The 23215-nt window shown below is 40.9% G+C and overlaps 1 protein-coding gene across 1 annotated transcript in view; it reads right to left on the bottom strand.

Annotated features, from left to right (window-relative positions):
- Nucleotides 1–9077: 9077 nt before the first annotated feature.
- Nucleotides 9078–23215, bottom strand: part of SH3GL2 (SH3-domain GRB2-like 2) — a 60272-nt gene continuing 46134 nt past the window's right edge. The window contains exons 5-10 of the mRNA XM_011992649.1: nt 19624–19767; nt 18637–18770; nt 16583–16741; nt 14809–14912; nt 12679–12809; nt 9078–10658 (exon numbers count right to left, since the gene is read on the bottom strand). Coding sequence (XP_011848039.1) covers nt 10459–10658; nt 12679–12809; nt 14809–14912; nt 16583–16741; nt 18637–18770; nt 19624–19767 — 872 coding nt within the window. The 3' untranslated portion in view covers nt 9078–10458. The remainder of the gene's footprint in view (nt 10659–12678; nt 12810–14808; nt 14913–16582; nt 16742–18636; nt 18771–19623; nt 19768–23215) is intronic.

Below are 23215 nucleotides of genomic sequence, written 5' to 3'. Positions count from 1 at the left end.
ATCCTAGTCACGGTAGTTGTCCAAAGCAGAAATAGTACAGCACATCTGAGCCACAATCCTTGAGGTTCAGCAAAGGAATCAAATATAAACATAAGTCTAGGGGTAGATGAGATTATAAAACATAAATAAAACCAAGAGCCAGGAACCAGTTGAGACCTAGACTGGGGCGGAAAGGGAAACAGATCAATTAAGAGAGCCTAAGATTTGGATATAAGGAACAGGGAGGACATCAATTGATTTGTGTTTGTCCAGTATTCCACTTTGATTTGGGAGCTGCTGCTTTGACTCCATTCCAAAGCCTTGGCCCTCCTCCTCCACAAGGGGACGGCGATGACCAACACTGGGACTACCATGGAGCCCCATCCACCTCACCACAGTGCTTGGACCATTGAGACTTGTCCAAGGTTGGACACAGATCCAAGACGGGCTAATCAGGCTTCATCCATGAAATTTTCCTATTTGGATATTAAAAAGAAAGGGCACCTTCTACCTTTATGTATGAAGTCTCACATCTACCAGCAATCATCTTTCCCATGATGTGCAAAGAGTTGTCTATGGCAGGAGAGAATTAAGCCAACACATCAAGACGAATGGAAATAAGCACAGCTGAGATATAAAAACAGAAGAAAAAAAGAGGGCGGCAAGCTCTAATGACATTGCTTGAGGCCCTAGATCCAGTCTTGCCCAAAGTGAGTTCCATCCTTGAGTTTACCTATTACATGAACCAATTCATTCCTTTTTTGTTATTTAGTGTGTGTTAGGTTACTGTTACTTATAAGGAAGATTTTCACTACTGTAATACATAGGACAGGTAGGCTCTATACCCATTCCAAAGCCTCATAGGGTATGGTGCAATCACGGCTCACTGCAGCCTCAACCTCCCAGGCTCAGGTGATCCTCCCATCTCAGCTCCCCAAGTAGCTGGGACTACAGGCATGCACCACCATGCCCATCTGATTTTTTTGTTTGTTTGTTTTTGTTTGGTAGAAGTGGGGTGTCACCATGTTGCCCAGGCTCGTCTTGAACTCCTGGGCTCAAATGATCCGGCTGCCTCAACCTCCCAAAGTGTTTGGATTACAGGTGTGAGCCACCACACCCAGCCACTCCTTTCATTCATTAAAGCTCCAGTGGCTCCAATCTTACGAGCTTCTGCTCTTTCCCTAGTCTCTTGGTGAATGAATTTGAATCATTCTATACTGGATGCAGCCTCCAAATTTTAAAAAGCCATACATTGTCATGGTTCAATGGTACGTTTTATGAAAAGAGGTGCACGACGAGTATTTTGGAAAATGCAACTCATTTTCCACTGACTTAAACTATCATCACAGAAATGTTTCATAGAGGAAGACTTTATAGCTACAGTCAGAACCGATTCTAATCCCAGAATTTGTGAACTTTGGACTGTTCTTGTTTCATTAAATCACATGGCGTGCCTATTCTATGTCTTGTATTATTTTAAACACTTCACCTCAACCACCTACCATAATACTTAAGTAGGTACTATTATATCCCCATTTTACAGTTAAAGAAACTGAGGCACAGAGAGTTTAAATAATCCACCCAACGTAACAGAGTTAGTAAATGGCACGTAGTGGAAGTGATGTGTTTGAATCTGGGGACTTGAATGCCTCATCTACAAAATGTTAGTTATTTGAAACCCTGTGTGCTAAGGTCCATGGAGTGCATGAGCTTTGGAGTCAGAAAAACTTGGCTAGAATTCTGAGCCTTAGGTTTTTTCCTATGTAAAATTGACCACACCTTTCTCTAGAGTTTGTTGTGTAGATTAAATGAGATAAAACAGGTCTAGCAGTTATGAAAACTGTGAAAATCTCTCCTACCATGAAACAAATGGGCTTTGCAGATTACTGCCTGCAGCTACAGAGCAGAGTATACTAGAAATCAAACTCAGAACTTGTTACAGAGGTAAAACTAGACAGAAAATGTAGACCAGGCATGGTGGCTCTTCCCTGTAATCCCAGCACTTTAGAAGGCCAAGGAAGGAGGGTCACTTGAGCCCAGGAGTTTGAGACCAGTCTGGGCAATATAGTAAGACTGCATCTCTACAAAAATTAGCTGAGCATGGTAGTGCATGCCTGTACTCTCAGCGATGCTGGAGGCTGAAGTGGGAGGATCACTTGAGCCTGGGAGGCAGAGGTTGCAGTGAGCCAAGATCGTGGCACTGCAATCCAGCCTGGATGACACAGTGAGCCCCCTGTCTCAGAAAAAAACAAAAACAAAAACAAAGAAGAGGGAAAAGAAAATAGAATGTACAATCTCAACAGTTCTCTTATGTCAGAACGAGGAACAATAGGACCCACAAGCTGTCATGGACCTGTCTAGGTAGACAAGGCTCAGAATCTTCAACTCTTGGATTCTCCTGAATCATCCCATCTGACACAGGCAAATCCTTCCTCCACTTTGCTAGAGGACAGCAGCCTCCCCTTGCTTGAAGACCCTGCAAAGACTTCACCTAAGGGTCCTGCTTCCCAAGGTCAGTCCCTGCTGCCTTTCAGCTGATAAAGCGACATAGCTTAGTACATCCAGAGCAGAAAAACCCAGTACCTCCTCTGGGTGAAACAGTCTATGCATTGTAGGAAGAGCAGACTCATATGTACTGGCAGAGACTCGGGGCAGACTCGTGGGAGTGGATCTCAAGAGTGTTGAAATGGGGATGGATGACAGAAATCTAAGGCTGAATTGGAGAATTTATTGGCATGGGAGAACTCTCCTGTGACTCAGTATTCAACACCTAGAGCTAGCCCTAATGTGTTGCTGGGATAGCCCCTTGAAACTTGGATATGGTGATAGCCTGAAGTAAACAAAGTAGAGATGCTGGAGCTACCTTATCAGAGTGGTAAGGACATGGAAAGAGGTTTCATGCAGGTGAGCACGTTAGTTGGGATATTTTTCAAGATGGATGGCTAATGATGCCAGTGCGATTCATCAACAAAACTATAGTATTTTCCACTTAACTAAAATATCAAAACTATAGTATTTTCCACTTAACTAAAATATCTCAATTTTTTGTAATTTATAACATTACTCATAAATTAGTGGTTGCCTGAAGGTGGGGGTAGAAACAGGGTTGACTGCAAATGGTCACAATTCTTACGGTGGGATGGAGATGTTCTAAAACTGGAGTTTGGTGCTATTTGCATGTTTCTATACGCTTACCGAAAACCATTAACCTATACATTTCAAATGGGTGAATGTTATTGTAGGTAAATTGTACCTAATGAAGCTGCTCTAAGCATTACTCATAAGAATACTGTTGTTTATACTTTGTAACTTTTACTATTGTCTCTAGATATGGCATTTTTCTACGGCTGATGTCCAAGGTGAAATACTGTGACCTAGACCTTTTCAGCTTTAGGTGACCTAAAAGCTGAGGTGAGACTGCAGATCACCAAGCGGTTCAAGGAGTTTAGGTAATTCCTATAGTAAAAACATGCAGCCCTAGTTAAACTGCCAGTCACTTATGGGGTAACTATGCCAGCTGATCCACAAGCATGCTTTTTATTAGACGAGCGGGAGCTTGGTTCTTTTCCCAAAGATCACATACTATTTACTGGATATCACTTTGACACCCAGACTTGCTAAAAATGACTAATTTATTAAAGGAGCAATAGTTTAAACAGCATGCTATGTGAAAAAGAAAGATCTTAAATGTAGCTTATGTATATGATGACTATATAACCACCAGGCAAACTGGTCAGATTTGTAACTGATTAATTTTTGGGCAGGCCAGCAGAGGGCAATCTAGGTCCCACAAAAATACTAAGAGAAAAATAAAAGAACAGAAATTTAAAAAGAACATAAAACACAATATATAATTAGATGGCACCAAAATTTTGGTGATTGGGCATGTGAAGTCAGTAGGTCTATGTTTCCTCAGACTCGAACCACCTTCCTCCTTCATCCCTATTTTATACATAATAAATTCAGATCTTTTTTCATTCCAGAAAAGAAAAATCAAGAGAAAAGGCTGTGTTACTGTTAATGTCAGGGATTAACCTGTGCATTCTGCAACACTGTTAACTTTCTCTTTTCATGAGAAGCACTTGTATTGCAATGTGAGAGGAAGCTGGTTCCTCATATCCCCTTCTTGGTTGCCAACCCATCTCTTAAATGAACTTCTTCCATTGCACTCACAAACCAAAGAATTCCCAAATTTGAAGGCGGGTTCTTCAGTGTGACTTTGAATGCTGCCTGTGTAAGAACTGTGGGGTGGGGCAAGATGCCTGTCACACATGTGGATCCTGGCCCTGTTCTCGAAAAATGAATCAGAGTATCTGGTGTCAGGACCCAGAAATCTGCACTTTAGCATGTATCCCTCAGGGTTCTGGTATGAACTGAAGGGTGTGACCCACTGATCTAAATAAGAAGAGCAAGAGTGCTCGGAGTAGCCCATCTGAGGAACGTGGGGCTAACTGCAGACTTACCTCTCTCTGATTCCCCTCGCAAGATGGGAAGTGGGCAGCAAAGCATAAGTGAATGACCTGGAAGAAGGTGGGAATTCCAAGTCAGCACAGACTCAGGTCTAGCGCAAAGTTGGTAATGTCGTCAGCAAAGTTGGTAAAACACCAGGATGTCCTGAATTTGCAAGATCACTCTGAGTGGAAACATATGCATCGAATTACTGGATCAATCAAAAAATGCGAATGTCTCAAAGCAAAAACAGTAGGTAAGAAAGTCAGTGAGCAGTTGGCTGTTTATTTAAAAAGTTATCATACACACAAGAGCTCCCCAAACTTGCCTGAATGGGAGAGTTGCTTGGGAAGCTTGCTAAAAAACCTGATGCTGACCCTTGAGGGAATGTTTAAGCAGCTACCGGGGCACAATTCAAGTGGGACTTCCTGGGTCTGCAAAAAATGCCTGGATTTCCCTAAGCCATCATTCTCCACAAAAGTTTTATTCACGGTGTGAGCCCGAAGAACATTTTAGTTGAGGAAAATGACTGAATAATATGTCTGTGTTTTCTGATCATTCTCAACACCAACGGCAGGGCCAACAGTTGGCTCTTCCTAAGTTTATTTGGTAGAGCAGCACTACTTCAAGTGTGGTCCAGGGACTGCCAACATCTCTATGGAGCTTGTTAGAAATGCACATTCTTAGGCCCACTCCAGACATGCTGAATGAGAACATCTGGAGATGGAGGCCAGGCATGTTTTAACAAGACCCAGGTGACTCTGGTGCATATCAGTTTTAGATGTCCTGTAGATTTTTTCCTAAATTTTTCAACGGTAAATACCACTTGCTAGGGGTCCCTCTATGGGCAGTTCTGATTCTGAGCAGCTGTAATGAGAACCTGGAAATCCAATTTGTACAGTTATCTTATTACCTGATAATAAGAGTCACCTGGACTCTTATCTCCATGAGTCCTGGAGGCAGATGTTTTGATAAGGGACGCACATAAAAATCACCGACAGAGCTTTATAAAAATGGATTCTTTGGTCTTTTCCCAGACTAGCAAATCATCATATTCAGTTTCCTTTTCAAGAAAGTGGTAGTGAGACGCTGTACTCCATTCTTTTGCTCCCAAAGCTGACAGCCTACTCCCCTGCTGTCAGGAATCACAGTTGTCTCTTGCCCTAAGTGGAAGGCTGCCGTACACTTAGGCATACGTGATAGCAGAGTAACATTCAACTGCCTGACCTGTCAGCGGTTAGCATTCAATGGGTCCTTAAAAAATAGCTTTGTTGTTTTCCTTGACAGCCCCTTTAACCAAGGGGCTCATAACTAGACCCCATAAAGCTGGGCCTAGAAATTGCTGGTATGGCCTTGCAGCACTCTAAGTCTCTTCCACCAACCATTAGCCAGAGTTCTAATGACAGCTGTCTGCCTCCTTCTTCAGCATAACGTCCCTCCTTCATCACCTCCCCATCCCCGTGGGATGGAAGGCAGTCTGCATGTTTAGCAGTAGTTCTAATTCTGGCTAATGAAACACAGGCTTTAAAAGTGCCCACATACTGTTTCCTGGAATCTCAGTGAAAGAAAATAAAAGTGCCCACACATTAATAGTTTCATCCAGAACACTAGAAGCTATCTTGAAAATAAAGTGTTGGGCTAAATTTCCTAAATAACGTATGCAGGACTTGGCATGTTCCAGAGTATTTTGTGTACTATACACAGCCCCAGGGAAATCTCCATTCTAGGTCATATCACTCTTATCATCTGCTGATTTATGGCAAAGAGAAACTATGTGAAATTAACTATACTCCTAGAGCTTTCTCTTTAAGACCTATTAAACCTAGTAGGCCTATTAGAAAAAGAAACGAAACGATTGCCCCACTGAATTTATTATTCATTTTAGTTCAGTTTGATTTTGTTTCTGTTTCCACTTCAGGCAGTTTGTTCCAATGATCTGACTTAGAAGAACAAGTGTTTTCTGGTAAGTTCAACTTCTAGTGGTGGTCCACTGAGTAATTTCCATACGTAAGGTTTTGTACTAAGGTATTAACTATACTTCAATAAAAATAAGGAATTAACAGTCCTGTATCTGGTGAGTACATTAGTAATGGTCTCCAAAAGACTTCCTTAAATCAAGAGTAAGTTCTTCCTGGAATCTGTGGTCATGACACTTGTTTCATGTGACATTGACTCATAGTGAGATTACTGTATTTGGTGCAAGGTCTTGCTGTTTTCACTTTGGGGTTATGGAACTAATATTAAAAAGGTTCCGTTGATATGAGTGCATCACATTAAACATAATGGAATGCTTTTCCTTCAAATATGGTCGAATGCATCTACGTCTCTTTCTGGACTCGCTGTTCTGTATAGACCATCTATTCTTTGTATCAAAACCATACTACCTTAATTACTGTAACTTTTTAATGTTTTATATCTAGAAAGAGTTAGTCCTCCAACTTTGTTCTTCTTTGAGAAAAAAAACATCTTTTTGCTTTTCCACAAAAATTTTTATGACAGGCTTAAAAGTTGAACTTGTCAATTCTCAAACACGTGGAAACAAACTTCCTGCATTTTTTGTTTGAAATTGCGCTTTTTTAACAGCTAGATTTGGGGGAATATGATACCTTTACAAGACTGGGTTTTCCAATCTAAAAACACAGAATGTCTTTCAATTACTTTCTCAGATATGTTCCATGATTTTCTACACAGAGATCATGCATAATCTTGCTAGATCTATATCTATGGGGGGGGTGTGTGTGTGTGTGTGTGTGTGTGTTTATATATATATATATATATATTTTTTTTTTTAAGACGGAGTCTCACTGTCTCCCAGGCTGGAGTGCAGTGGTGCAATCTTGGCTCACTGCAAGCTCCGCCTCCTGGGTTCACGTCATTCTCCTACCTCAGCCTCCCAAGTAGCTGGGTTGACAGGCACCCACCACCACACCCGGGTAATTTTTTGTATTTTTAGTAGGGACAGGGTTTCACCATGTTAGCCAGGATAGTCTCAATCTCCCGACCTCATGATCCACCCGCCTCAGCCTCCCGAAGTGCTGGGACTACAGGCGTGAGCCACCGCGTCCAGCCGGTTTTGGTTTTTGATGCCTTTGTGAATGACATTTTTTTAAACTGCATTTTTTCTGATTGCTATTGATATATAGAAATAAAATAAAATTTTTGTATATTCCTCATATCTTGTGATCCTATTAAATTCACTGATTTTTCTAATAGTTTATCTTTGGATTCTTTATGATTTTCTATAGTCACAATATCATTAGTATTTCTTAAAATTGCTTTAGAGAATTGATCTGTAATACTCTAGAACTCATACAGCTAGAAAAAAACATTTTCATGTTAGACTAGTTCACATATAGAATTTTGATATGGTTTGGCTGGGTCTCCACCCAAATCTCATTCAACTGTAGTTCCCATAATCCCCACGTTGTGGGAAGGACTGGGTGGGAACTAATTGGTAATTGAATCATGGGGGTGGGTCTTTCCCATGCTGTTCTCGTGATAGTGAATAAGTCTCATGAGATCTGATGGTTTTATAAAAGGCAATTTCCCTGCACATGCTCTCTTGCCTGCTACCACATAAGACGTATCTTTGTTCCTCCTTCACCTTCTGCCGTGATTGTGAGGCCTCTCCAGCCATGTAGAACTGCAAGTCCATTAAATCTCTTCTTTTATAAATTACTCAGTCTCGGGTATTTCTTCATGGCAGTATGAAAATGGACTAATAGAAGCTTAGTATATTTGATTCCAAAACTATTCATGTTAGATTAGAAAATCTGGACTATTGGCCTCATCACAAAATAATAGAAATGGCCCCTAATACACAAAGAACATGTTCATTTTCTTGGGAATTCAGAAAATACATATTCTGTGTGCCCTGCTGCTCCCCTATTCCCACCCACACCCAAACATATACATCAAGAGAATACTGGGTTTTTTTGGTTTGTTTTGTTTTCTGGAGGTAGCGTCTCACTCTGTCAGCCAGACTGGAGTGCAATGGCATGATCTTGGCTCACTGCAACCTCTGCCTCCCAGGTTCAAGTGATTCTCGTGTCTCAGCCTTCTGAGTAGCTGGGATTACAGGCATGCGCCACTACGCCCAGCTAAGTTTTGTATTTTTAGCAGAGACAAGATTTTTCCATGTTGGCCAGGCTGGTCTCAAACTCCTGACCTCAGTTGATCCACCTGCCTTGGCCTCTCAAAGTGCTGGGATTACAGGTGTGAGCCACTGCACCTGGCCTAATACTGGCTTTCGATCAAACTATATTTCCAGGTCTATTTCTTTATCTTCAATTATGAAATAAAATAAAAGGCTAGTTGAAGAGATATATTTTATTTCCCCTTCCTAACATTATATTCTTCAGATGATATCACTTTTAACAATATATCATTTAACATCTATGAGACGAAATTCTCCTTACTTTCTTCTCTCCCAAATTCTCCTCCTTCCTGGGGTTACCAGGAAGATCCCAATGTCCAGGCTAGCTACATCCTTGCTGCTGAAACTTTTCCTACATATAAAGAGATAGATATGAAGTTGGAACCAGGTCTTGTTTGGCTGCATGAGAAAGCAATGGAGACTGAAACCAGCCCCCATCCACCCATTGTTAGACCCAAAGAACTGACACAAAATGAAGGAGCAGAGCCTTTGGTTCTGTCTTCAGCAATATTTATTGGAAACAGCGATGCTTCCTGTGGTGAGAGTTTATACATTAAGCAGTAAGATTTGCCTTTCACTCCACATGATCCGCTACTGCAGGTGGCACATCGGAAGCAGCACGTTAAACCTCTGAAAGAGTCTGTACAGCTAGATAAATAGAACTCTGGATACCTAACAGGACTTTCATGACTGATACAAAACAAAAACAAAAAAACACTGATAAGCTTACACACAGCACTGTATACACAAAATGAAGATTATGGATAGAAGGGGCAGAAGTAAAAGTAGCGACTGAATTGGGAAAGAGTTTTGCATATGCAGCCATATACCTTAAACTGCTAAGCACAAAAATCATCTTTATTTGGTCCTCATTGAGGGCAGAATCTGCACAAATGATGTTCAAAGAACACAGGGTAAAAGTGGAAAGGAAAGGTATTTACTGTTTCTCAGTCTATGAACTAGTGGAAAGATGGTTACTAGTGTTTTCCTCCTCGTGTCTCTGTGCCAAATGGATTCATGAAACATGTAATTCACAAATAAAACTGAAGAGATTTGTTCCCCCTTCCCTGTGCCCTTCAGAAATAGCCTAAATACATACAGAGTTTCTGTACACCAAGAAATTTAAGCTTGGATACCAGATTTCTTCCCATTTCCTCATAATGGAGAATTTCTTTTCAGCCTCTCTCACAATAATGCTGATTAACTGTCTTACTGAAAAATAATTTGGAATTACCGCTCTGGCTTTAGTAGCAAGGAGGGAAGAAAACTGGCTATACCTCAGAAATAGCCATAAGTGTGAAGAGCTGAGATGCCTGTTTGCAGAGAATGCTTTGAACCCACAATTAACACTTTTCGAGGGATGCATTAAGAGACAAATTCATTCAGATCAGAAGACAATTTGCTGGTGAGGGAAGGCTTACTTTGACAATTCCATGACTCACATATTTGGGAAGGGACAGTGTGAAAGCAAAAGCTTTCTCCTCTTTGCATGGAGAAATGCAAAAAGACCTTCAGATGCCCCCTGGGGTGATAGACAATATCTTCGGTGGGAAGGTTTTTCTGTGATGTGGCTCATGGTCATATTCTAAGAAACCACAGCCTCCTGAGAACTGTGTAAACAGCAGTTCTGTGACTACTGGCTGGTCTCAGATGATGTTTTAAAAAGCACATGCCATGCCCACCAGGCTAAGAGGATATCATCCATCACCATGACTCCTGTGGGAGCCCACAAGTCAACCAAATACACTTGGTGGGGCTGGATGACGTGGACCACTGCGGCCTGCACTTGGGATGTGTTATAAGCAGCATTACCAAAGCAGTGGTTAACCGTAACTATCTGAGTCAAGAGGAGGTGAGCCAGCCAGCATAACATCCTAATGGGGCAGGGCAACCAGAATTTCCACATAGTTGATGGGGAAGAAGCCTGAATGGCCATGCAGCATCCCCTCATACCAGTTCTCATCAATTTGGTTAGTCAGTGTGATGATATCGCCCTCTTTAAATCCCAACTCCCCTTCATTTTCAGGTTCAAAGTCGTACAGAGCTCGGCAGCAGGGCTGATCCATTTGGACACCTGGGAGTAAGAGCAGGAGAGAAGAGAAGAACACACAAGGATAAGGGGTATTTAACTCACAGAATCTGCTGCCTGCTGCACCCACCTGGCTTGCTGCTCCCCGTCTTTCCTCCCTCATTCCTCTTCCTGTTGAAGCTTCTTCTTGCTACTGGACCTCAGTGTCCACTCATTGGGCATCTTGCCCTCTACCAGTCCTCAGAAGCTTTCTCGGACCTTTGGAAGTTGCTGTATATTCCTGTTTCTGTTTCCAGTATGAAAAATGGTCACAACTATTCTTGTGATACATACAACAGATTTCGTTAAAGTTTGCCTTTGTGATAATGCCCAGAAATAGGAGGGACAATGACTTAAGAAGAATATAATGATGTAGGTTAATAACACAGCATGGCCTGAATTGTCTCATGTGAGCACTTTAAAATCTTTGCATATTTGAAAAAGTAGGGTTAATTACATGGAGAATGTTTTTGAGTAACAGTTCGGTTATCACTATTTAAAATGATAATCCCAGCCTCTGCAAAACTGCTGTAACATGGTAAAAACAGAATAATATAAAACACTGAGTTCAAGTTTTTACTTTCTGTGACCTTACACAGGGCACTTCACTCTCAGTTTCACTGTCTGAAATTGGATGTAACAGTAGGACTTACTTCACATTACTACTGTGGCTACTAAATGAGATTATGTAAAAAAAAAATGTAATTTATACTTGGTAAACTGTTGCATATATAAATATATGCAGTGCACTGGAGCTATGGCATACAAAAATAATGTACTCTACCTCGAGTAAAATAATGAAGGATGAAATCATATCTTAAGAGGGATCTATTCCAAATGACCCACTGCATTAATATTAGACGCATACATATGTAGATACAGACTCAGACAAGTGCACACAGCTCCCATGCCATCTAGGTGGCTGGAAAGGAAACAATGATTCAGAGAAAGAAGCAAATTACTGAGACTCCAGATGAAAAGTGAAATATATGGCTGGTCTGCAGGCAGGGAAAAGCACAGCTATACACAATTTCTATGACTAGTCCTGGTGGCCAGCATCAGTAGCCACAGCTGCTTATGCCATGCCCAGAAGTGCTGAGCACAAAGGGCAGAGAGCGCCACCTACTGGCTCAGATCTTATTTTTTTTCCTTAATAAGTCTGAGAATCTTATCAAAAGTTTTCTACCGTAGAACATCAAGCACTGGGGATACAGGAAAAATAAAAGAAAGCTGCCTATATCTAACATCCACACCCAGTATAAGACAGTTCCCACTTCAAACAAGCAAATGTGGAGGTTGAAAATGTCTGCAGCACAGGCTGTTGTGTAATCTGCATGTAGGGAGTGGAGAGCAAGCGTGACAAGGAAAAGAATGCTCTATTAGGTATGCATCGATATTCCTGAGATAAAATATCATCTAGCTTTTATTATATCAACCCCAGTGCCACAGCATGATAAAGCGATCAGAGGTGAGGCACGGGAAAGAAAATCCAGCAAGTGTCGAGTTTCAAAATATCTTCTGCAAATATATTTAACCATATGCTTCTGTGACTCAAGAAATCCAGCTCATCAGCACATTTCTGGAGCCGCTTGCCGTCTGTGGGTTACATGTGAATGCATATGGGGACACACTGTCCAGGGGAATTCATTGTCATACAGGCTGGATTCAGAGGGAACAGGAAGGAGAAAAGATGACACACGCAGACCAAACTAACAAGGAAAGGCAATTTACGACCACAAAGGAGGGTCAAAATAAAATGTGTTCGTGTGTGCTGATGATTGAGAGAGAAAGGGATATACAAAGAAAGTTTTATACAGAAGAATTAAAAGGAAGGAAAGAAAAGGTAAATGAAAAAAGACAAAAGGATTCCTTTAACAGAGTTTCTACCTGACAAACCACTCCATAAGATATCTATTACTGCATATTTCCTATGCAGCCAAATTGGATTATTCCTAAAAATTTCTGGAAGAGTGCCAATGGATATGCCAAGGCCTATGCAATAGGATCTGCAGTCTCAGCTCCTTACCTGAAGGCTTGGGAGTGCCTGTGTGGGAGAGGCCCCCATTGGGCTGAGTACTGTCTCCAGTTGGAAACTCCAGGCTCATTCGTGGTTTAGGTTGATATTCCCTTCTAGGCTGAGCGGAAGCCTGTCTTATTCTGCAGTAAAAAGAAAAGAGGTGGGAAAGGTTATGTAGCCAGTTAAGTGAAAACAAAAGGAAATATAAAGATTCAGGAAATGCTTGGGTCACCCACCATGCTACCATGATGAAGTGTGGGAAATCAAACAAGGACCCTTAGTTTTCTTGTGTGTGCATGTCTGAGATTCTGGTGATGTTCCTTTATGGGGCCATGTCCTCACTGTCTTCACTCTCTCTCTCAATCCCTGACTTCCTCTCTCATTTATTCAGAGTACTTTATCCAAATATGCACTGTGCTAGGTACCAGGAACACAAAACTGAATTAAAACACAGTTCTTGTACACAAAAGCTAAATGCTTGAGGGGATGCATACCACATTCCCCATGATATTCTTATGCACTGCATGCCTGTATGAAAACACCTCATGTGTCCCATAAATATATACACCTATGTACCCACAATTTTTTCAATTTTAAAAAAGACGCAAACAGATTATGGTCTGTAAGGGAGACAGAACACAAACAACTGATGGCCATAAATTTTAGTAAGCACTGTCACAGATATCTACAAAGTGCCACAGGAACACAGGGGTATAGTTGAGGGTGAGGGTGGGAAGGAGTCTACCTCTCCATAAGGAAGGTGGAGCAGGTTTAAGGAAAGAACTAAAAGATACACAGGAGTTGTTTTCAGATGAAAATGGGAAAGGGAGCTATTCCATTCAGAGCATGAGAAGATTTGGATAGAGGGAAGGAGGAAATATACTGTGTGCTGTGAGAAGAATGAGCAGTTTGAGATATAGGGAGGAGGAAAGGAAAGAGGGAAGACAGAAGGAAATTGGAAAGGTATGGCCAATAATTGTCTTCTACACACCCCTAAATACTTTCCACAGTTTCAGGTATTCAATAAACAAAGTATGTAAGAGATTTGCAAGCGAGGGTGAGGGTTTAGGGTATGGTAACCGTAGAATGATACTGACTTTGAACATGTTTCAGAGGAAAGAAAGGAAAGTGCTCCCTTCATGCTCAAGAGACATTACAAAGACACATAATATTTCTTTAGTATTTTGAAGTATATGGTTTTAAAACCTTTCTGGAGGCTTCAGCGTTACATAAATTTCCACAAGGGTGCGCTGAAGGAAAATGCTCAGACCACGAATCAAAGAAGATGCTGAGATGAGATCGGCTTGAGAGAAAACAATGAAAATAGGTGATGTTTTCAATGGCGTGGAATCGTATGATTGGGGTCTTCATCATGCAGGCAGCCACGTGATCAGCTACGAGAGTCTAATCTGGCCATGTGGCCTAAGAAAAAAGCCTGCTGAGGTGACCCTTTGAGGTATACGTGTTCAGCAAAATCACCCTGTTTAATCTGGCTGAATTAAAATAAAACATATTATAACACAGGACCACTGGTATACAGCCACACAGGCTGTGCCCCGCAACTCCACGGAGCCACATTCACACAGTAGTTTCCTACTACTATTACAGCCCTGCTGTGAGGTACATCGAACAAGGTGAAAGCAGCTCTCTCTGATGTCAGCGGACTTGACCACCATTCAGAGAAACACAAGATGTGAAAAGAAACAGCCTTTCAAACAGGTTATGGTTGGCTGTGAACTCCACTCGTACCACTGAGTGACCCTGGGCTAGTTACTTCACCTCTCTTAGCCTCAGTTTACTCATCTGTTAGTCGAGGCTAAAAATACTTAGGTTATAGGGCTGTTATAAGATTGATGATGATATGTATCCAGCATCCATTATCAGCAGTAGCATCCTGGTGTCCCACCTGTGGTAACCAAAATACAACCCAAGTATCGACCTCTCATAAACAGAAAATTAGATTCAACAAACAAAGCACAAGAAAAAACAAAATCAAAACAATCCACAAGGTGCCTGTGTAGGATAAGCAGGAATTCTGGCAGATGTTTGTCCCCAAATGTATTTTATGATTTCCATTTCTGTACATATCATTTTATAGCAATGAAATGCAAATATGAAATGCAGGGAACTGTAGAATACCTTTCTTCCAGTCTGACCGTGACTTGCTGCAGGATCTGGACTGCCTGCTTGTGGTATTCCAGCTGAGCTTGCACAAGTGCAGAAAGCTGGCTCACTTGTTCAATCTGCAGATCGACGGGAAAATCATGCCTTAGGTTCCATGTTACCATCCTTAAACAGCCACTACTGTTTCATACATACAACAGGTTGCGCTCAACACACAGACCCTGCTTGGTGGTGCTGATGACTGTGTGACAAGCCAATTAAGATACATAGGTCAGCAGGTTTCAAATCCATCAAGGATAAAAGAAAGCAACCTTATGCTTAGAATCATGCATATCAGTACCATGAGGAGAAGCAACACTGGTAACCCTCAGGAAGACCATAAAGCTCTAAAGAGTCTCATGCCTAGCTACAATCTTGTATTTGGGATTTGACTTCTTTTATTGATATAGAAAAGAAGGTATGCTGGCCAAAGGACTCTTTGTTCCCTATACTTTTCATGCTGTTAATATTAGTACTGTTAATAAAAATGTGACAATATCTCACATAATGTACCCGGAGAGGCGACATGGTATGACAGAAAAATCTTCTGTGCTCTCTGAGCCTCCTCTACAATGTAAAAGGGCTGAATCAAGTGACATCTTGAGTGCATTCCTGCTCTAATATTCTAAGCTTGATTTCTCTTGATTTTACGTTTCACATTACGATCCAGCTAGGTAGCAGCCTCCAAGTCAACAGAGGCAGTGTTGTCCCATGAATCTGGGGATGGGGAAGGGTGCTGTGTTGCAGGGAAGGAGCATTGTGATTTGGGTCACCCCTCATGCCCACAGTATTCCTCTTGGGGAGTTAGGTGGGCACAAGTTGTTTTACATAAACAAACCTACACTGTTTCCAGGTGGGGGGAAAGTCTGGATATGTTCAACATGCCTCCTGTGCCACAGTCAGGAGTAAGGCAAGCAGGCAATGTGATGGTTAATTTTAGGTGACAACTTGACTAGATTAAGGGATCTCCAGATAGCTGGTAAAGCATTGTTTCTGAGTGTGTTTGGTAGGGTGTTTTCAGAGGAGACTGGCATTCACTCAGTAGACTAAATAAGGAAGAGCTGCCCTTCCCTATGGGGGTGGACACCATCCACTCTGGACCCACACAGAACAAAAAGCAGAGGAAAGGCAAATTTGTTCTCTCTCTTCTAAGGAAGGGACACCCATACGCTCCTGTCTTTGGATGTCACAGCTATAGGCTTTCTGGCCTTTGGACTCTGGGACTTGCACCAGTACTACTGATGCCTCATGCTCCACAACTGAGTTCTCAAGCCTCTAGTAAATTTATACATAGATCATCAGAAATATCCTTTATCTTCCCACTATCGATAAGTGAGAGGGTCCCTGACCGAACGATTTGTAGGCTTTACGATGGTGCAAAACTGATATGCGCTCAGTAGAAACCATACTTCAAGTACCCCCAACCATTCTGTTTTTTTACTTTTAACGCACTATTCAATAAATTACACGATATATTCAAGACTTTAACCCCATCGTAAATTAAGGAGCATCTGTACTTTAAGATTCACTAGCAGACAAGAATCTAGTTAAATCAAACTACAGGATACAGAAAAAAACTTTTCTATTTCTCAGTCTACTTTATCACTTACAATTATTTAAAATAAATAACTACTGAAGTTCTTATCACACAGTGTAATCAGATATTAATGCTTTTAAGGATTATGCCCTTTAACACATTAATGTGCCTTGATGATAAGATTAAATTGAAAACCACAGGAGAGTCACTTACATCCATCTCCAAGAGATTGAACATGCTTGACTCAGCAATTTCCTTAGACTCATCAAATTTCTCTAGAGCTTGACGAAGCTCTTCATCTGGAATCTTGCCTTGTCGTTTCTTCTTATAATCAAAATCCAGGCGTCGACCCTCCAACTTCTTTAGATGATGCTAAAAAAGTCAAGGGCAGGAATAGGCTTTGAAAGGGCTTATGGAAAAGGCTTATTGGAGCTCACTTCTCCATCACATCCATTAACTTCCAAACTAAGGTAGGCTAAGTTTTAAAATACAACATCACCACAGAAATAAGGAAACATGCATCAATGGGGCCAATGCTTTCAAAGGTTAAATACGGGAGAATATCTTTTAAAATAATTAAGAATAAAAGGTAAATTGTAGGAAGTATCAGTGCCCTTTATTTTCTGGCCTTGCCAGGCCAAAGCCAAGCTGGACTAAGCCTTTCCAGCCCATGACAGAAACAGAGAAGGAATGCACATGCCCTGCACACACTGAAAGGACACACTCACAGGCCCCACAGGCCCTGTCTTCAAGAGAAATGGTATCTCATGAGAAGCCAGAGGAAAAACACTTTCCTTGAAATTAAGTGAGACAGAAATCGCATTCTTGTTTTTCAAATCATCCGGTCTATTAGTATCACCTAGGCTGCTTATTACAAATTTGGATTCCTGATCTCTTGAATCAATATCTAGGGCTGGGGCCTAGAAATCTACAACTTAACACTTGCCCCAGCTGACTGATGCAGCTTTCAGGGAACCAGTGATTTAGTGTAAGCCTCCAACTTGACATATAATTGAGCTCAAGAACAAAATCTCACTTGGAAGGGACCTTTGAAGGGATTATACCTAATGCTCCATGCCGAGCTTCAATCCCCTCCTTGCACCATCCCTAGCAGATGGCTGCCCAGGCTCCACCCATCATCTCTAGTGACCAGGTAGCAAAGTAGTTTTTCAAAGCAAAAAGTATTTTTTTTTCCCTGATAGCTAGTCTTTCACTACTAATGGATGAAGGAAAATCCTGGATTTTCCCTTATTAATAGGTATGTATGGAGCAGAATGAAAGGAAATGAAAACAAAGTAGGGAGTGGCTAAAAACAAATGAAAAGGAAAGGAGGATGAAAAATATTCTAGACCTTCCCTCACACTGCATCCCCTGCCCCCCAGTCCATACCTTGATCCAAACTAAATGCTCATTTGGAAGGAACCTTGTTTTTTAAACATTTGAACTTACAATCAGCTACAGGGTACAGCACTGGAGTCAGAGTTATATTTTGGGTTTAGGGTGAGTTTGTCACTTACTAACTCTATAATCTTGAGCAAATGGTACTGGTTAAAGGAGATTTAAGCTAGAATAAGGAGAAGGAGGAGGCCTTAGTTTAAGTTATGGCAATCCATTTTACACCCAACCAAGTTTCAAAAAAGCTCAACAAATATTTGTTAGATTAAAAAAAGTAAGCAAACATTCCACACTCAAAGACGTGTGAACTTTATTTATTATAAACAGCTCAACTGCTCTACATGTTTTAGAAAGAGGCTAGTTGGTATTCTTCCTCAATCCTAACAACCTTTACGAAAATATTAATATAAAAACATATGCATGCATCTAATTTCTGGACTTGGAAAAAAATAAAAAAATTTTAAAATGTGCTTATAGAGTGATAGAAAAACTATTTATTTAAGCTAACAACTAGTACAACTAACATTTTAGTGGATGAAATCAGCCCAGCAAACCATAGAATAATTAATAAAACTGTGTATTCTCAGGGAAATAATAATATCCTCTGGAGAAAAGGTCTGAAAAAAACTATTCAATCTGAAAATCAAACAGAGAGAAGTCAGAGGCACCCCTCATGAGTGGCACAGTCATAACAGGCTGAAAAGTATCACATTTCTAGTTCCTCTCATTTTATCATACTGGGTTGTTTTGTAATTAACATGCCCAGAGCTGACAACATGCAGGGTAAGCTAAAAAATGTTTTCTACAGAAAAAAGGCATTTGCATCTGTATGATTTCAACTGCCCACTTTCCAGAAGACTCATTGTACATACTTGAATTTCCCTAAGATCTTTGTCATGAAGATTCTGAAGAGGGTCAATGAAGTTCTGCTTCACTTCTATGTCCAAAGAGTCTTTGACTTCCGACAGTTCCCGCATGGCCTCCCCGACCTCACCAAGCGCTGGGCCTAGGAGAGAACAAAGCTCTTTCATGTTACAGAATAAAGATGAAATGCACTCGCAATAACACGGCCCTTCACAGATGAAAACCCAAAGGATTACCACTTGTCTTCTAAAGACAACAGACAAGAGAGAACAGGTATCTTCAGTTCACTCCCGGCAACAGACTCAATGCACCCTAAGAGGGTAAATACCTCTCATCAAGAATTTAATAGTTACTTTTTCCCTTATAAAGCAATTTAGGAAGCTCCCTGCCCTCTCTTGTAAGTACCAGTTTTCCCTAATACGCGACTAGCTTAAGGCCAATCTGTTTAGCAGAAGTAAGTACCAGAAATAGCAGGGTTCAACCAGGAAGGAGATCCCACATCACAAGGGGGTGAAACAAGAAGATGTTGGGTGTGGTAGCTGAGTGTTGGGGGAGACAGGGTGAAGGAATAAATCATGTCTCACCTTGGGCAGTAAAACTAGGTACCATATACAAGTGAACAAAGATCTACGAAAAAGCCCATGAGGCAGGGCTTTGAATCATGCTGACTGTGTCTGCTCACTCTGCTTCAATACTCAATGACTGCCAGAAATACCCAACAGAAAGTGCCGAGGAGGCATCTGGATACGTCAATCAAAGCTGTTGCAAAGACTGAGGTCTTACGGGGGGCAGCGGTGGGGGGAAGAAAGCTTATAAGATAAACACATTAGAGCGAACGAAATAATTCTGAAAACAAGTTTTTGGCCCATGTATATAAGATCTAAAATTGAAAACCAAAATATAAAATGATTTATCCCATTTCTACAGAATTTCTTACCAGCACCAAAATCCCCATGGAAAATGAAAGAATTACAATGTGAGGAAGCACTTGTTACCAAAGTTGCAATCATCTCCAAGCTCTCTTCCAAATTTGAGCATGGCCTCCGCCAGCAGCGCCTCCGCCTGGGGATAGCCTGGCCCCTTCTCCTGGCCACGGATTTTTGACATGGTGTTGATCATGCTGAGCTTAGCTCTGGAAGCTGAAGGTGAAGAGAGAACAAGCTTTCAGAGTAGGCAATGTGACACAGCGGAACAGGGCTGGATGGAGGATCAGGTCTCAAAGAGGCCTACAAAGTAGCTCAGCTACCGGTAAGTGTACCTTCAGTAGGCTCCAGTGTTCTCTCCATCAGTCAGTCTAATCAATCACTTTTTTAAAGCACTAAGCTCTCCCTTTCCCTTAAGATCTTATAATGAATTACAGCAACACTGTTCCGGGTGAAGCAGGATTACAGGCTCAAATCGTATCGCTGTGTGCCCTCCCCCATCCTCCCTTCATTGTGGTGGCCCCTGCAGTGACTCTGGAGAGCTGGGTGCTTCCATGGAGAGCTTTTTAGAAACTCTCACATTATGTGATGACCTCTAAATTTTATTCTAGTTTTATAGTTCAATTCTAGGAGTCTAAGGATTAAAGTAAGGAACCAATGGTAAATTCATGCAGAGTGGGCCTTATGCCTTGTTTCACTTATACCATGTATGAAATAGAACTATTTTCAAAATCATTTCTCAACTAAGATTCTGATGGTAAACAAACCCATGAAGAGCAAAAATACTGTGTTCATTTAAAAGACTTAATCACTTATCGAGCACATAACTAGAGAAAATTAGTTTTGTGCCTCAAAGAGAACATTTCAATTTCTGTTTCTTTGCTTTTGTTTTTATAAAAGAAGTTGCCTAGAAAGCAATTCCAGTTTTAGTGGCAAAAACAGCTTTATTAAAAAAACTGTTATAGCCTATGACTTAATTGATGCTAGGATAGCTAGGTTCCTCAGGTTCATAATTAAAGTTGGGATTACACATTAACCTAGGACTATATCCCAAATCCCATCATCATGGAAACCCCAGATAGAATCACAGCTTAAGGTACTTGCAGCATTCAGTGGCTGACAATCTTGAACATTTATTTCATGAGGCTTTTATTTAAACTTTGAGTCTTAGAGGCATTGAATAGAGATGAGAAAAGTTATCAGGAGAGGACATCCTGCAACCCTGTCCCATGGATATTACAATGAGCAAGACAATTATGGTTCCTGCTTTCACAAAGTTTATAATGAACTGAGGGTAGAGTCTATTTTAAAATTAATTAGAGTGAAGTACATATACCAAGTGCCATGATGGGGTATTGAGAAGAGTCCCAGATATATGGCACTGTCCTCGCCTGTGGGGGAGGGGCATTGCAAAGGATTCCTAGAGGGAAGTATCTTTAAGTTTAGAACCAAACAGTATGTAGCAGTTAGTCAGGCTAACAGCACATGTAAAGGCTGGTGGTGATTGGAAAAATACAAAATTTACTTATGTGCTTTTTCATATAAAAGGGATCATATGTTAACTTTGAAAAATAGAAAATGTAGGCTAAGTGTGGTGGCTCATGCCTACAATCCCAGCATCTTGGGTGCCCAAGGCAGGAAAATAATTTGAGGACAGGAGTTTGAGACCAGCAAGGCAACATAGCAAGACCCCATTTCTACAAAAAAATTTAAAAGTTAGCAGGGCATGGTGGTGCCCACCTGAAGTCTCAATTACCAGGGAGGCTGACGTGGAAAGATTGCTCAAGGCCAGGAGTTTGAGGCTGTAATGAGCTATAATGGTACCACTCCACTCTTGGTGACACAGCAAGGCCCTGTCTCTTTTTAAAAAAGAGAAAATGCCACAGAATCCTTTTTAAGGGGACGATATAATTATTTTCTGCAGTGAGTCATATCGGAGATCCAGGAAGGACATAGTCCTGGCCCTCAAGGTGCTCACAATATAGTGAGGAGTAAGATAAACAGTGGCAACAAGTATGATAAATATTATCATGGCTGATATCATGGTACTAGGGGGACACTGAGGAATGACATGAATAAAATGAAAAGAGTACAAATAAACTAAGCAAACATCTAAAATGTACAGAATGAACAGAAGGAAAGGAGAAACAGAGTAATGAAACCACACATGAGTTAATCCCTACAAATCCTATTCAGGCCATTTTACATTTAAGGACGTATGCCTTTTATAAAAGCTGGATGTGGTTTAAGTGCTTATATCGTGGCTCTAATAAGGGCTGTCTCCAGGTAAGTAATTCTAAACAGTTTAATACATTGTGGCTGAATTTCAAATACACCATTTTGAATGTTGTTCAATTATGAAGAGCTTTATTATTTTACTAAGAATATCTTGGATATGTTCTATATTTTCATGAGAAGGAGGAGGAAAGCCATTTTCTACTAGCTTATCTACTTCAAATGATAAAAAAGTCTATTAATCCACATATCTGAAGAGACTAGCTTTTAAATTCATTCACAAATTTATTACATATTAAGAATCTTGCGTTAATGAAACTTCTGTGTTATTAAAAATATCATCAGACCTCTGAATTAACCATCTTTAAATGTTAACATAATTGTCTTTAAATGATTGTTTAAAGCAGTACTTTAATAAACTGAGAGTGAGCTTGGAAAATACAAATTTAAAGCACTCAAATTCCTATTATCTATCCTCAGCCTGGATTTCTTTACCAAGTTGTATGTGCCCTTAGAGATCCATGTCCCTTCTCTTCTAAACAAACCTAACTCCTCTCCTTCAAACTTCTACACATCTACTTCTAGGTGATTCCCAGAAGGAAATTTATTGGGTGAACTAAAACAGCAGGAAGTAAAATTAGAATGACCATAAAAGGTTGACCTATTCCCAAAAGGGCCCCACTATTTTGTCCTCTGTTAAAATGAGTAGTTTCTTTTTTGACCTTAAAATTGATGCTATCTTTTAAGGAAGACAAATGGGGGCAGTTGAGACTCAATCTTAACTCCCAACTCTAAAGCATCATCTGTAGCATCCCTGACAAGCTTTCTAATTCTGGTAACAGCCAAAGGGAGGTCTAAGCTCTGCTGAGAATAAAACAGAAGCTCTGCTAGCCCTGCCTGAGTTATTTCCTCTGACCTGAAAGCAGTGTCCATGTGAGTCACCGCCCGATCTGCCCTACAGCTGCTTACCTAGCGTGGCAGCTAGCTGAGGATGCTGAAAACTCAGTACTTCTGCTAAATCTTAGTTTTTATTTCCTAATCCAAACAAAGAAACAAACAGGAAAACCATTAGGTCTTGCTTTCCATGGAAAACAGCAGAGTCCATTAAAATGAACATTAGCTTTGAGCTCATACAGACATAGCTAAAAATCCAGACTCTAAATCTTGCTAGTTAGCTGTGAATCCCTGAGAAATCTCTCATTCGTAAGACTGTTATCAGTGTTCAATGACAAACAGCAAAAACCAGCACAGACAACACAACAGGCACTGGATACTGGGGAAAATATTCTTTCTTTCCTCTTTCCAGGCTCTCCTGTCTATGAGTGTGTGTTCTGGAATGATCTACTGACAACTTGCTTACACAGGGAACTGCATTGCCCAGAGTCCCTTCCTTGCGTGTTTCCATAGACAAAAGTCAGAACTGGTCCAA

The sequence above is a fragment of the Mandrillus leucophaeus genome, unplaced genomic scaffold, assembly GCF_000951045.1.
Source record: "Mandrillus leucophaeus isolate KB7577 unplaced genomic scaffold, Mleu.le_1.0 Scaffold415, whole genome shotgun sequence".
NCBI lineage: Eukaryota > Metazoa > Chordata > Mammalia > Primates > Cercopithecidae > Mandrillus > Mandrillus leucophaeus.
Note: the sequence above shows the minus strand (reverse complement) of the source record. Positions and strands in the feature narration are given on the sequence as shown.